The sequence below is a fragment of the Temnothorax longispinosus genome, chromosome 1 (assembly GCF_030848805.1).
Source record: "Temnothorax longispinosus isolate EJ_2023e chromosome 1, Tlon_JGU_v1, whole genome shotgun sequence".
Classification (NCBI taxonomy): Eukaryota; Metazoa; Arthropoda; class Insecta; order Hymenoptera; family Formicidae; genus Temnothorax; species Temnothorax longispinosus.
This window is the reverse complement of record NC_092358.1, coordinates 6,293,864-6,307,563: the sequence shown is the minus strand read 5'-3', so window position 1 is coordinate 6,307,563 and position 13,700 is coordinate 6,293,864. Positions and strand designations below refer to the sequence as shown.

The 13,700-nt window shown below is 33.0% G+C and overlaps 1 protein-coding gene and 1 long non-coding RNA gene across 2 annotated transcripts; both read right to left on the bottom strand.

Annotated features, from left to right (window-relative positions):
- Positions 1 to 3,589: 3,589 nt before the first annotated feature.
- Positions 3,590 to 8,133, bottom strand: LOC139824229 (dnaJ homolog subfamily C member 8). The gene is made up of 6 exons (XM_071796734.1): positions 7,948 to 8,133; positions 6,927 to 7,085; positions 6,756 to 6,822; positions 6,552 to 6,646; positions 6,321 to 6,466; positions 3,590 to 5,896 (listed from the first exon to the last, which is right to left on the bottom strand). Exons 1-6 carry the CDS (start codon positions 8,116 to 8,118, stop codon positions 5,662 to 5,664), a joined length of 873 nt encoding a protein of 290 aa, XP_071652835.1. The 5' UTR covers positions 8,119 to 8,133; the 3' UTR covers positions 3,590 to 5,661.
- Positions 8,134 to 8,503: 370 nt separating this feature from the next.
- On the bottom strand, positions 8,504 to 13,616 carry LOC139808276 (uncharacterized). The gene is made up of 2 exons (XR_011730815.1): positions 9,801 to 13,616; positions 8,504 to 9,767 (listed from the first exon to the last, which is right to left on the bottom strand). It is a non-coding gene; the product is annotated as an uncharacterized lncRNA (long non-coding RNA).
- Between the last annotated feature and the right edge of the window lie 84 nt (positions 13,617 to 13,700).

Sequence of the window (13,700 nt, the reverse complement as noted above, 5' to 3'; positions counted from 1 at the left end):
ACATGCGTCTTTCATAAATATGACTGACTGTAAGTATTCCCCGATACATCAATATAATCTAATCGATGGCAAGCAGTGCAATGAATATGACGTCAATAAATCATCGAGTCGTTTTTTTTTTACTTTGAATCGTCTGGAAGCGGAATAATTTTGCTGGAGAAGGGAAAGAAAACGCGAGCAGTATCGCAGGAAGTAATTCGATCGCGAGTTTCTATTGTGCTTGCAGCCAATGTTGTTGCCGCAACTTCCTCCACGTGATTTATTCGCAAGAAGTACTTATTGGTCCTGTCATATGTAATTTTCCAATTGAACATTCCTTATTCAACCGTGTTCAATATAATCAAATATCAGAAAGTCCGATCTCTGTTCTGTGAACAGCCTTGTTCTATTTAATTCATATTATATTTATTGACGATTTATTAAGAGCACGCTGCAAGATCATATCTTCAATATCAGTCTATCGCGAAATTATCTTTATAATTCCTATTCATCATAAATGAGACAAAATAAATATAAATTGAATATAGTAAATCAGAGCAGAATGTCGTATAACGATAGTTGATAAGTCAATGGCATCCCAATAATTATTTAAATTATGTTTACATTATAATTACTGTCAGTTATTTAAAAATACGTTATCTCAATTATTCTTTAAATTATTTATATATAATTTTTTATTAATTATTATTTGAATTATTTTATAGATAATCCTTATTGCACGCTCTGTACCGGCGGGCACGTGATAGTACACAGGTCATTTCATACTTTCAATCTCTTCTCGTTCCTTTCCTTTCCATCACTCACTCAGTGAACTATTGTGTGATTCTGCGATCTCTCTCTCTCCCTTTCCCTCCCTCCCTCTCTCTCCCTCTTTCTTTCTCTTTCTGGCGAATCTTGCATGGAAATGTATCTTGCATACCTAGGTGAGCTGCAAACGAAAATTTGAAAGGATGCAGAAGGCTTACTACCTGTTGCACTCGACTTGCAATTGCATGTATGTACTTGTCGTAAGAACGTAAACGCATCGCGTGAGATGCAATACAATATAGGATGGTGAACAGCTTGGGTGCATTAATGCGTTTTGATGCACGCTAACAGCCCTATCGCAAATAAATTTGCATAAGTACAATTAAGTTAGCATGCAAGCCTTAAATGCTTTTATGACCTTTTTTTATATTGATCATATGCCTATACATATAAGATTTTGTGAAATAATCGATTATAGAAAAATGCACAAAAACTAGTAGTTAAGCAATATAAACATTATAGGTGTGTTGCTTTATAAATAAGCTTCAATCGATTTATTAATTTTTTATGATTAGAAATATCGGCTGATTAGAATTATCGCACTATATGAGTTTTGCAAGATTGCTTCTCAAATTTCATTCACGCATCGCTGAATGCCAAAGCAATTCACTTGAAATGCATTCGAAAATAAATGCACGAATTAATCTCGGTTTTAGATGATGACAACAGTATTATCTTGATAGTAATGAGTAATTTTATATTTTAATTCACTTGCTTCCATCGAATTATTCCTGAAATTCTTTGTCAAATTGGATATCGCATTTTAAAAAATAATAAATTCAGATAATTTACATATCATTAAAACTTTTTATAATTACTTTTTTCATATTTATGCTTTATATCAAACTATTGTAAAAGATAGATGTTTGAGTGTTAGAAAAGAAAGAGTTAGGAAAGAAAAACTGACAGAAATTACGACGATAATAATAACGATGAGAGCATCAATAATTTTCTTCAATGACAGGATATAGCAGTTACGATTACAAAATATATGACTGCGTCCTTACTACGTTACAAAGCGTATAAGTTCGTCATCAAAATACTACATGTTTTCAAATCATAAAGCCGAGACAACGGCGAAGGTCAGAGAATCGACTCTCAATAATAAACGAATGGTTGGTTTTCAGTTTCAATATATAAAGTTGTGTATATATATATACATATATATAAGTAAATCTTACCGTTATTCGATTTGTTCAAAATCATATAAAAGGTTCTAAACATTAATTAAAAGCTATTATAAAGCTTGTTCAAAATCATATAAAAGGTTCTGACATTTTAAAGCTATTAAAGCTGTTTGTTCTATATGTCACTTAAATCCAGATTTTTGTATAAGTACCAACATTCTAAAAATTTTCTCGCGAAACGAGAAAAATGCGAGACAAACGCAAAATATGGGAAAAGTTCCGTGAATTTGCTTTTTCTTCTTCCTGGATGTTTCGATCGTTCTTTCGTTTCTGCAAATTTTTGAGGGGTTCGTTCTCGAAATACTTACATGATCCTCAACAGTTCCCAACCTCGAGCATCTTCCACCCTCTGAAGAGCCTCGAGCAATTCGTCTATATGTTCTTCCTCCATCGATTATATCACATTACGCGATGCTTCTAACAAAATAAGATTCACCCGAACTTTTGTATTTTCATCGAAAACGAGACTATTTAGCGGTAAGTAATCCCCGATTGTACGTGCTGTCGGGCGTCACGTACGGCGTCACACTGGCTCGGAATGTTGATACCGCCGATACCGGAGCGGCTTCCTGGGGTGGTAAATGTGTCCAACAGCACATTCCATTTACATCTTACATCCTATCGACGTCACGGCGCGAGTGACGCGAATAACTTAAATGAGAGATATATCTTTCGCGCATCTCGAGAAAAAAAAGTCCATTTGTCTTCATATATCATACAAAAATCACTTTCTTTTAATTTCTTTTAATTAATTATCTATTACGTGAAAGACATATATATATATATATAATATTACTTTCCTAGTGTTACGTATGTGTATGCGTGTGTATAATCCAAAGTAATCCATATTATATTGCACCCGCGATATATAGATAAATATAAGGAATGGCGAAAACATTTGCGTCGCTCATCAATAATGAATTAATCACATGGTACATGTACAAATCTCAGAAAAATACAGGAGAAAGAACTTTTGGGATATCACAATATACCATATATGTATATATATATATATATATTTTTTTTTTTTTTTAATGTACAGATTTCTTGACCAATACGGATTCGATTTGATTTCTTCTCGTAAAAGTAATTTTGCAAATATCTTCTGAAGCATCCAAATTGGTCGAGGAATCTTCAGGCGAAAGAAAATACAGGGAATTTAGAATACCCCGTGTGTGTATATATAGATATATGTACATATGTGTATTTCCTGTAAAGATTTCGATGGACTAATAGCGTTTTTCATTGGCTGAGCTGGTGCGCATTCAGTGCACATTAAAGCCGTCGTACACAAACCAACGTATATATAAAGTGTATGTTTAATATAAACGGGTTAAATCATGAAATCCTCAATATTCTTTATTGCACTATTTGGTAAAATATGTACTGGGTATTTTATCAGTCGAAATATTTGCATTTTACTTTAAATATTAGAGATTAAATCAGTGTACAACGGCTTTAATGTGCACTGAGTACGCACCAGTTCTGCCAATGAAAAACGCTATAAGATGCGAGGACTAAGAACGATTGTATGCATTTTTCTTCGCAGAATTCACGTTTTAAATGGACATCTTGCGTCGCTGGTGTAATCACGATTCGGTGGAAGGTTTTTAAATGTATTTGAGTAGTGATCAATATATATACACACTATTAGACAATTATATCCGAAATTGCGGCACGTCGTGCAATATGAACAGTCTTTTTAGAAACAATTTATATACGTATGTATATTCATATCGCACAATAGATTCCAAAGATCGAACGAACCATTTTCGTCCTCGGATCTTCGCGAGATCCATACGCCATTCGTGCAATACCGAGGTGTTCGCGAAGTTATAAAAGAGCCATCGCGATATCGTACCATGAATAGTGGAATTTAGGATTCAATTGGCGTGGCCCGAAAAGCCCAGATCTCATTCGGTGCAAAATCGAAGGCAACAATGCGCAGCGAATCGATCTTTTATGGCACGAGCATTTCGTTATAATCTCATGATACTTTAAGAATCTTTCTTGGGGTACCAAAGATTTTGATGATTCAAGACTCGAATTGTTAAATTACAGATTCACTCCGAGACTTTGTCGAATATTCTGCACGTATCATATGCAACATATAACTTTTGTTGTGAGTGTTAGGTCTGTATGGTCTTTTATTATATAAATTTCTAGTGCTGGTCTACAAACCTTGCTTTAAGAGTATTTAAGCTCTAAGCCGTAAGAAATTGACCAATCACAGTCGAGTATTCTCCTCACATTCTACTGTGATTGATCAATTTCTTACGGCTTAGGGCTTGAAGCACTTATTGTAGACCAGGACCTATTTTGTTAAAATATTCGAAAGTTAATTTACGCGAATTTGGCATTTTTACAGAAAAATGGTATCATGGTATCCCGATTCTGTATGTATGAATTCGCGTCATAGTACGATAAATATATATCCAACTGTGTACTTTCCCTATGATGGACAATCGTACGTTTAATAGTAAAAGTACGAGACACATGTAGATTATAAAATTGACAATTGTTGCGCAATGACATCAGGCTATTGGCGAATGTACAATGCTCCAGAGATATCTACCTTTTTCGTTCTCCTTTTTCTTTTTTATACATAGTCGCATAATCGCGGAATTCGCGAAAAACTCCATAATTGTCAGACTCCGCGAAGAGACAGGATTTACACATAAGAGACTATCGCAATCGAGTCGTTCGTTTTGAAAATAATGTGAGGATATAACTTATAAACGAAATAAAAATAAATCTAAATTAGCTAGGTAAAATCAGCTTATTAGAATAGAATATTTAAGCAAAAAGTACAATATTTATATTAGATTGGAAATTCTACTTGTTTTAATAAAGATTTTTACCGTACGATTTTTTTCCGTCACTTTCAAAATGAACGCCACGATTATGCATAACACGCACACACAAAACTGCATTCAGCCACGTACATAAAGAGATGCATTCATTATTCTACATTCACCCAATAACTTTGCTATTGCTCCACAATTTTTTTTCATATATTTTTCCCTTTTGCAGTAACGCGCAAATTTGCTCTCAAGACTTTGCTCACGGTAACACTTGCTATCGGTGTGTGCCTTTAACATCTTTATTCTAACTTTGAATCACGATTAATCTAAGCAAGAAAATGGACTTGCAATCGATTTTACCACACTCCCCCAGAATTCGTTTACTCTGAACGCTGTATTAGTGAGCAATGTCAAGTTGGAATTGATGATAAATAGAAATGATTCAATAATCTTCAATAATAATCTTTTTATCTCGGTGAAATAAAAAGATACTTTCGAAAGCTCGTCAAGGACTTAATAGTCACCATTATTCTGATAGAAAGTTGATGAAAATGACTATTAATGCGAGAATCTTTCATAGAAACTCTAATCTCGACATTTAAATCCAACAACGAATGTCAAAACCGACAAATTTTTACCTTGTAACTGGATGGCTTGGAGTCAAAAGGACCAAAGATTCACAATATCCTCTTGTCTTTCAATTTCAAGAGTGATCCGGCACGTTTATCGTTGGATCAACATCGCGCGATATTAGATCTCTTAACCTATCTTAACGCTGCGAGAAAATCTTTATAAGATAAAACATTGCGTCGACTAAAATCAGAATCCGCATATCGGAATTAGAGAAAAACGAGGGTTCATGATTATCGTGACTCCGCCTTCGTTTTCGGCGGCCTGAAGGCTTTTAATTTCTTTGCCTTCTTCTGCTTTGTGGCGCTTGTGCCGGATTGAAACGCCTTCCAGCTGTCGACGCGCGATTGTCTGGACTCCTCGAAGTTTCGTTGCCATTCGCGTTCCATTGCTGCCTGGGCTTCCGCAGATAATTCCTCTTCGCGTTTTCTCTTACGTTGTTCTGCATCTCTCGTGGCTAGTTCTCGTCTGTAAACGAAAAAGAAACGATTTCAGATTTCAAATAAATGTATTTAAACGCTCAGAGGTAGAGCGTTTAAGGTAAATGAACCAGTGCCGGGACACTTAAGACCTATGTCTGGACATCTTTATCATTTTTGTTCGCTAGCCCTTTATGAAATGGTTTATATTATGCGAGCTAGACTAATTGTTTATCATTTTAGTTTTTAAATAAGTATAACGCGAATTAAAATTAAAGATAAAAATATAATACAAGAAAAATATTTTTATTTTTGATTCTTTGATTTTAATTCGCGTTATAACTTATTTAAGGACTCAAATGATAAAAATGTCAGACATAGGTACGTGTCCAGGCATTGGTACATTTACCTTAGTTTACTAATTTCTTTCTAATAACTATAGTTTACTGTTTAAAATAAAGATGTGAACTGACCTTCTTCGCTCCATATCGGCGAACAGTTTCATCGTCATAACCCAGACTGCGTGTCTGTAGCCTTCCTCAGTTTCTTCCTCCAAAAGTGTCGGACCCGAGTTCTCAGATCTTCCTTCTTTCTTCTGTTTTTTCTTTTTTTCTGCAATCTTTAAATTTCAATATTACATATCGTATAAAAATTGACTGGAACGCAATGCGCTTTGTTGCAAAGGACAAAATTACTATACTTACCATGTGATCAGTTCGAGCTTTTGCCTCCTCAATAACGTCCATACATTTTGATCTAGTTTCCTCGTTTTCCAAAGTTTTCCACGCCTTATTAACAACTGCAATTAATAAGATATTTTTTTTTTACAGATTTACATATTTATCAATTATAGCGCATATATTTTCTTGAACTGAATCTGTTACATGAACTGAGTCGGTTATATTTACTTTCAAAGGCTTGCTGTGCTCTTTCAGCGTCATCCTGATTTTTGTCTGGATGCACCAAAATTGACATCTACAATTTTAGAGAATCAACAAATCAGAAATTAAATTACACAATACAATCAGAATTAAATTATAATACCTCTTATTCAGAGAAAAATATAGATAGATACGTACACGACGGTATTTCTTTTTTATTTCCTCTATCGCTGTGCTCGGATCAATTTGTAAAACTTCAAATGGATTCAAATTGAAGTAGGATGACCCAGGTCGCAGTAGTCTGTCAATTTGTTGCTTGGGGGTCAGCACAGAATCTCTCTTTTCAATTTCTTTAACCTATAGAAAAGTACAATTGCTTTTTGAATAATGATACGAAAATGATTATATAAACAAGTGTATATAATTAACTATATTATTAATAAATCAAGGCATAAAGATGTAACAATGTGTAAACAAATTAAATATAATTAATTCAATATTGTTATTAAACTTTTTGACAATAAAACGTAACAAACTTTTACTACATGAAACTTTATCATATATATATTCTGTCTTCTTTAAATTGTATAATAATAGAAACTTATTTTTAGAATATCCAATATATAAAGTATGTGCTATATAAGCAAGTATGAATGTCATGGTAGAAGAATGCAAGAAAAATGCAATTATGCCGAGGTAAACAGTTTTGCAAATGAATGCTATTACGACAAGGCTGTTATCAGAGGAGTGTCGTGTTTATCTTCCTCAAACCGAGATGGGGAGAATAAAGAATGCAATTACGAATTGGACAACAATAACTTCGTTAGAGAAAGCCTTGTTAAATAAAATACACGTCTATCGTAATGATAATTCCGATAGCAATTCTATAAAGCGTAATTATACAGAAATAGAACAATTATGTAGAAATAGAAGGAAACCTCGACACAAACATGTCCGTGCAGGTTAGGCGAGTTCTAATGTTTACGGTGTTAATCTTGCTCGCAAGATTCGGCTACGTACGATAATAAAGGACAGTTAAAACACAAATAGATATTATGAGACGTCTGTTGTTATTTTATTTCCAGCATAAAGTGATACTTGTCGTGGTTACTGTTCCGAGCTTTGTTTACGTCGCCGTTCAAGAGCGAGAGGATTGAGTATCGTTTCGCCGGCGGCACCGTACGTAAAGAGACGCTGAGATTAACGAAAAGTCGCGTACCTCCGTGTAAAATTCGTTAAATTCATCCTCCTTCTTGGCGGGATTTTCACTTGATAAACTGGAGTCGGCGGAGGCCATCTTACTTGTTACAAGCTCGAGAGGCTCCCGATGGTGCTGCCGACTGGCGGAAGATCGCGACTTCATCGGCACAGCTGATGCACCGTCGCTCATGACAGTACCTGTCTTATCGACATTTAAAAAACGCTAAAAGATTTTGACAAAAGTATAACTCGATTGACATCATTTTTCATATTCTTATCTGAGTTTTTAATTAAAATATTAAAAATGAGGAGCAATATAAATTCTAGGAGATATAAAACTGAAACTAATAAAAAATAAAAATCTTTGACAATTCTGATTCAAAAAACGCAATAAATACTTTATTTTTAAATATAAGTATTTTTAATGTAAAATATATAGCAAATTAATAACTATAAAATGAATGAAAATTTATTCAGATAAATTTTTTTTTTTTTTTTTTTAGTTTATTAAGATAAATTCTTATTTTTTTGAGGGAATGGTGAAGAAAGTGCGGTCAAAATAACACGTCGGTGTGTTCAATGTAAAATTTTGTAATATTTTATTAACAAAGCTTAACAGCCAATAAACAAGTAATGCCTCTTTCGCGATAACAAAGACACATCGAACGAAATCAGAGCGTTATTATTATTGCGGCATACACTTCCGTCAAACTGATCGGTTGACTAGGATCTATATAATATAGTTGATGTAAACTAGCCTATGTAAACATACAATATCAGCTACTCACTATACCCCTCCGTTGGGAAAACTCACAGGTGTGATAAATAGGAGGGCGGATCGGTGAAATCGCTATAGCGTATAACGTTCTATGAATATCTAGCGCTTGTTACGTTCTTGCTATCTAATCTAGCATGGTTTCTAAAGTCTAATTGTTTTGCTATTGAATACTTGTTCAGACATAAGCTGTCGTTACGGTCGTCCAATCGCGAGGACAGCACCGTCAATGGACAGAGACTTGAGCTGCGTTCTTGAAAAAGCTCACCTTCCAAGATTGATTAGCTCCTAAAACTCGTAAAAGAAAAAAAAAAGAGAAATGTCCAAGCAATTTGTCACGGAGAGTAAAAGCTCCGAAATAAATGTATAACAAACAGCTTGCTTTAAACAATAAATAGAAGATAAAAGTACATTTTTCCGTATAATTGAAGAAACTAGATCTTTTATACAGTTGTATCAACTCCTTGTCTAATCTAGAAATGAAGAGTTAGATGCGGTCCTCGCGATTTCCAATCGTAACGGAACGTATTCACAACAGTGTTTATAGTTCTCTTGCACATGACTATATATGCTACGACCAATTAATGATATCAACAATCGAAGTAGGAAAAGCGTGTACGTGTAACAACGATTACTCTATAATTCATTAAAGATCAAGTCAATTCGGAAACGTGCGCGTGTAATAAATCACACGGAATCTCAACGCCGTCAATAATTGTTTTTGAAACTTTGCGATCTTAGATAGCAATTAATTTTTTCAGATGATTTTAAAATAACGTAGATCAATAACATGTATTATATATTGTTATTTCATTGCGCACAATCTTTATATAAACAATAGAAAAGTTATATGCGTGATTGACTGGCTCGCAACTCGCAATATTAATTATAATTGTTAATAAAATTATGCTAATTGCTTTGATTATAATTTAATTTTGATTATAATTATAGATAAGAATTACAGAAAAAAATTATATTATTGTGCACTAATTTCTATTATCAATATAGTTCCAAGAAAGATAAATGCAGTCATAGAACAAACTTTTTCAATTTTCAAGCATCTTCTGTACGTGGAAGAAAAGGAATATCTTTCTTGCTTTAATGCTAGTTCAAGACTCACGAACTTTGAACAGCTCTCGCGTTATAATTCCGTTGACGTGCTTCGTTGAATTGCACGCTTACGATGCCGACGATATTTATTACAGCGCACATTTTACAAAGTACGCAAAAGCTAGCTGAACTAACGATACTTCTATATACTGGGCACTATTATACACCGAGACTCTAAGTAAACGGGGTCGCTTCACTTCGCTGACTGAAACGAATGATGAGATGTATTTACGCAGAGAGTGACTGTTTAAGTCTGTAACTTTTATGCAGAATGTCCCGCCATCAGTAACAGATTCCTCGAATTGTTTCGTTCTTATCTGCAATCCTGCTAAAAACCAGCGTACTGAAAAATATAGAACTTAACTAAACCCGATAGAATCAGTTTCAAAGGGAGCCTAATAAAAAAATTGATAACTAAGCTGAAAGATTAGATTTCGATTATTGTGTATATTAAAAAGAATTTAAATCTGATATTCAATAATTTAATTCTCCAAAAAATATATTCCCCTGTCGATAGTTCGTAAAGTCCCCTTATTCCGAGCGGGACACTTTGCATAAGGTTCCGTATTTCGTCACAAAGAACTAAGCGATGCCGTTCTCCCCTCAGGGTTGTTTCCATTCACGAAAAGTTTGCCAAAATATATTTCTTCGTAAAAATGTTACATCTATATATATATATTGCACTCTTATCAATATGCAACCAAAGCGCTTAGTATTAGAAAGCGGATATAGCACATATATCTATGTATATGTACATATATATATACCTACACATACATACATGTATATATACGTACATATATGAGTTCGACGTGTAGAAGAGAGCAGATTTTAAAACGTTAGATCTTTTTTTTTATGTAAACATGCTTTTCGCGCGAAAGAGCGGGCACCATTACACAGATAGATAATGATAATGCGATGATTATAGACAAATAGATTGGTCGAGAATATCATCTGTGAATTTGCAAACACACTTAATTAGGAGCGACGACGAGATCGAGAGAAAGTCGAGTTTCCTCACAACGGAAATCCAACGGGTTTCTCGCGATTAACATATTATTGTACACTTATCCATGTATATTTAGTCGTTAATGGTCCTTCAATCTCCCGCTATGGTCATTTTATTTCATCATCAAATTGACGTATTATTGGATACTGTTTTATTTTACCAACTTTAAAATTAATTAATGCATAATGTATTCTCAGTTTTGACCTTTAAATTGAAAATTTTACGTCAAAGGATGGTAATTACGATTTGTTTATTATTATCTACACATATTTAATTTGTAATGCTGTAAAATAAAGATAAATAAACAGCTTGTATAAAAATTGATGAAACTTTTGTATTTAAAACGTTTTTATAAAATAAGGGCAAATAATTAAGAGAGATCGAAGAACCGTTAACAATCAGATAGCCTATTATAATACTAATACAATTATGTAAATCTACCATATACACTCTCTTTAAAACACATTCGGTAGATCTCTCATATCTGTCATTGTATACGTTCATTATTTATATATTTTATTCTTTTTTTTTAGACGATATATAAATGGCCATTTTCGCTGAAATAATCTTTAACTTTTACTATATACCCTCAAACTTCCATCAAATTTCTTCTAGCATTGCACGGATTTATATACAATAATCATTATATTTGTTATAAAAAAATATATATGCGCGACATAATTTCAATTATAAAAAAAATTTAACATCATGAAACCTTACGATTGAAAGAGTTTTGATAGTAAAAATATTAATAAAATATTTGTTATAAAAATAAATAAACGCAATGAGAATTGTTTAACGTTATAAATGGATCGAGAAGTAATAGTTGGATAACGATCAGTTCAGCGAGCGAGAGCACGGCTCTCGGAGTTACAGCCAGTACACTATAAAAATGTGACGCAGAAAACATACACGCGCACACGTACCCACAAGCAATTGCATTCGCACGCGCTCACGTATAAACTTTCAAAATCTATTTGGCACTCTCCTAGTTTCATCGAAAAGGCGAGCACACTTGCTATTATTTTTCAATTCAGAGACATTGCATATCGAGTAGCTTTATTCCGTCGCTACATATACGGTTTTTTTAGCGGTACGCTATATCTTATATGTATATGTTCATCTTATACGTTATACAGTAATTGGTCTAAGAAAGTTCCCGGTTGCATAAAAAATATCAGCTGCGCCGCCCGGAGCGAGTCAATCGCCCGGTGATAATCACGAGTCACAATGTAATTCTCGTTACAGTCATATTGTAAAAGCCTTCTTTGCATCGCACGATTTTCATATGTATAATCGATTTGCATCTATTCGCCTTAAATGCACAATTTTTCTAATTCACGATAAATGTTTCTATAATAAAAATCAACCTTCGACTCGCACGCGAAAAATATGAGGTCAGTCCATAATTCTTCATTTTTATCGATTTTTGATAATCTTGATTCAATTATGACTGACATTAACAACACACCGGAAAATCGTACAATGAAAGCGAGCTTGAAGAAGTATAACAACCAGAGTTTAATTAGTGATAAAGGGAAAATTGAAGATCTTAAGATTGAAAGAGTCTATGCGCATCGACTATTTTGCTCCAGACAAGCTGTGTGAGTCACAAATAAAATATAAAACTCACAATCTCAGTCATTATTAGTAAATTATTTTCACACATATATCTATATTTATATTATCTGACGTATAAATTCCAATTTCATTTAGAGAAGCTTACAGTTATGACAAATCTTACTTATAATAAACAAAAATATAATAAAACTAAGTTATATAAGATAAAAAATTGTAATAAAAAAATATCACAATACTTATGGTAAAAATTTTTATATTTTTTTTTACTTTTTTACTCTCCAAAAAATCATTCGTCGATATGAATAATACAGGTAATTTGTTAGTATTTAAACGTTTGTAGAGAGAGAGAGAGAGAAAGAGAGACAGATTTCAGACTCTTCAATTGATATTCATTTACATTATCATATATGGATCAATCCATAGATTTATAGATTAATTATTTTGGTCACATATATTATTCACGGATTGGATATATATACAAGACTACAAATATCTTTACACAATTTGCATCATAAAACGGATAAATAGATATAAAGATTTCCATATGGCATGTGAATATTTAGAGTTTTCAAAGTGCCGGAAAATATATCCCGATCATACGGAATGTGAAAGCTTTGTCCTTAAGGTGTTGCTAATTTTGAAAATTTTTCTGAAAATTTTTACAAAATCAGAAATATTTCTGCTTGCAAAGATGCATAAAGAGTTTCCATTTCTGTATTAAAAAAAAAAAGAAAAAAAAAAACACTTCTTTAAACTTCTTTTACCGTGGAAATACCCTGCAAATTTTTTTTCGAAAACCGTATAGATTTTCCAAAAAATAAATCGTTTAGAATACAAATATGCTATTCCAAGACATTAGAAAATAATAATAAAATTGAGAATTAATAAACTGTATTTTTGTTTTAAAAATCCATTAAATTATAATGACATGAAAACTTATATAAGAATATCTTTTGTATCAACGTGTCTTAATGTTCTTTTTATATACACAATATATAATAGGAGTTAAATACGTACGTCGAAAGCTCTATAGTCTAAATGTTCAACGCGGAAAAAAAAATTTTATGAACATGCTGGATGCAGACATATTATTGCTAGCGATTTTTTTTTAAGTCAATTACATGAATTTTGATGAATACTTTGATCTTTTTCCAGCAACATCGTTGCTAGATATGCTAACGGATATTAAAATTCAAACTATAACGTCCAAACTATAACGCAAACTATAACGTTCAGGCAACAATATACTGCATAATGTACTGTATAATGTCATTGATTACTGTCGCTCAATAATCTG

What these genes read in the sequence shown, in the direction of transcription:
- LOC139824229 (XM_071796734.1), bottom strand. Translation starts at nt 8,118, where the DNA reads ATGAGCGACGGTGCATCAGCTGTGCCGATGAAGTCGCGATCTTCCGCC. An exon ending in AGCACAGCAAGCCTTTGAAA is followed by an intron (nt 6,647 to 6,755) that starts GTAAATATAACC and finishes TATTAATTGCAG; the next exon opens with TTGTTAATAAGGCGTGGAAA. An exon ending in GCCGATATGGAGCGAAGAAG is followed by an intron (nt 5,897 to 6,320) that starts GTCAGTTCACAT and finishes TTTCGTTTACAG; the next exon opens with ACGAGAACTAGCCACGAGAG.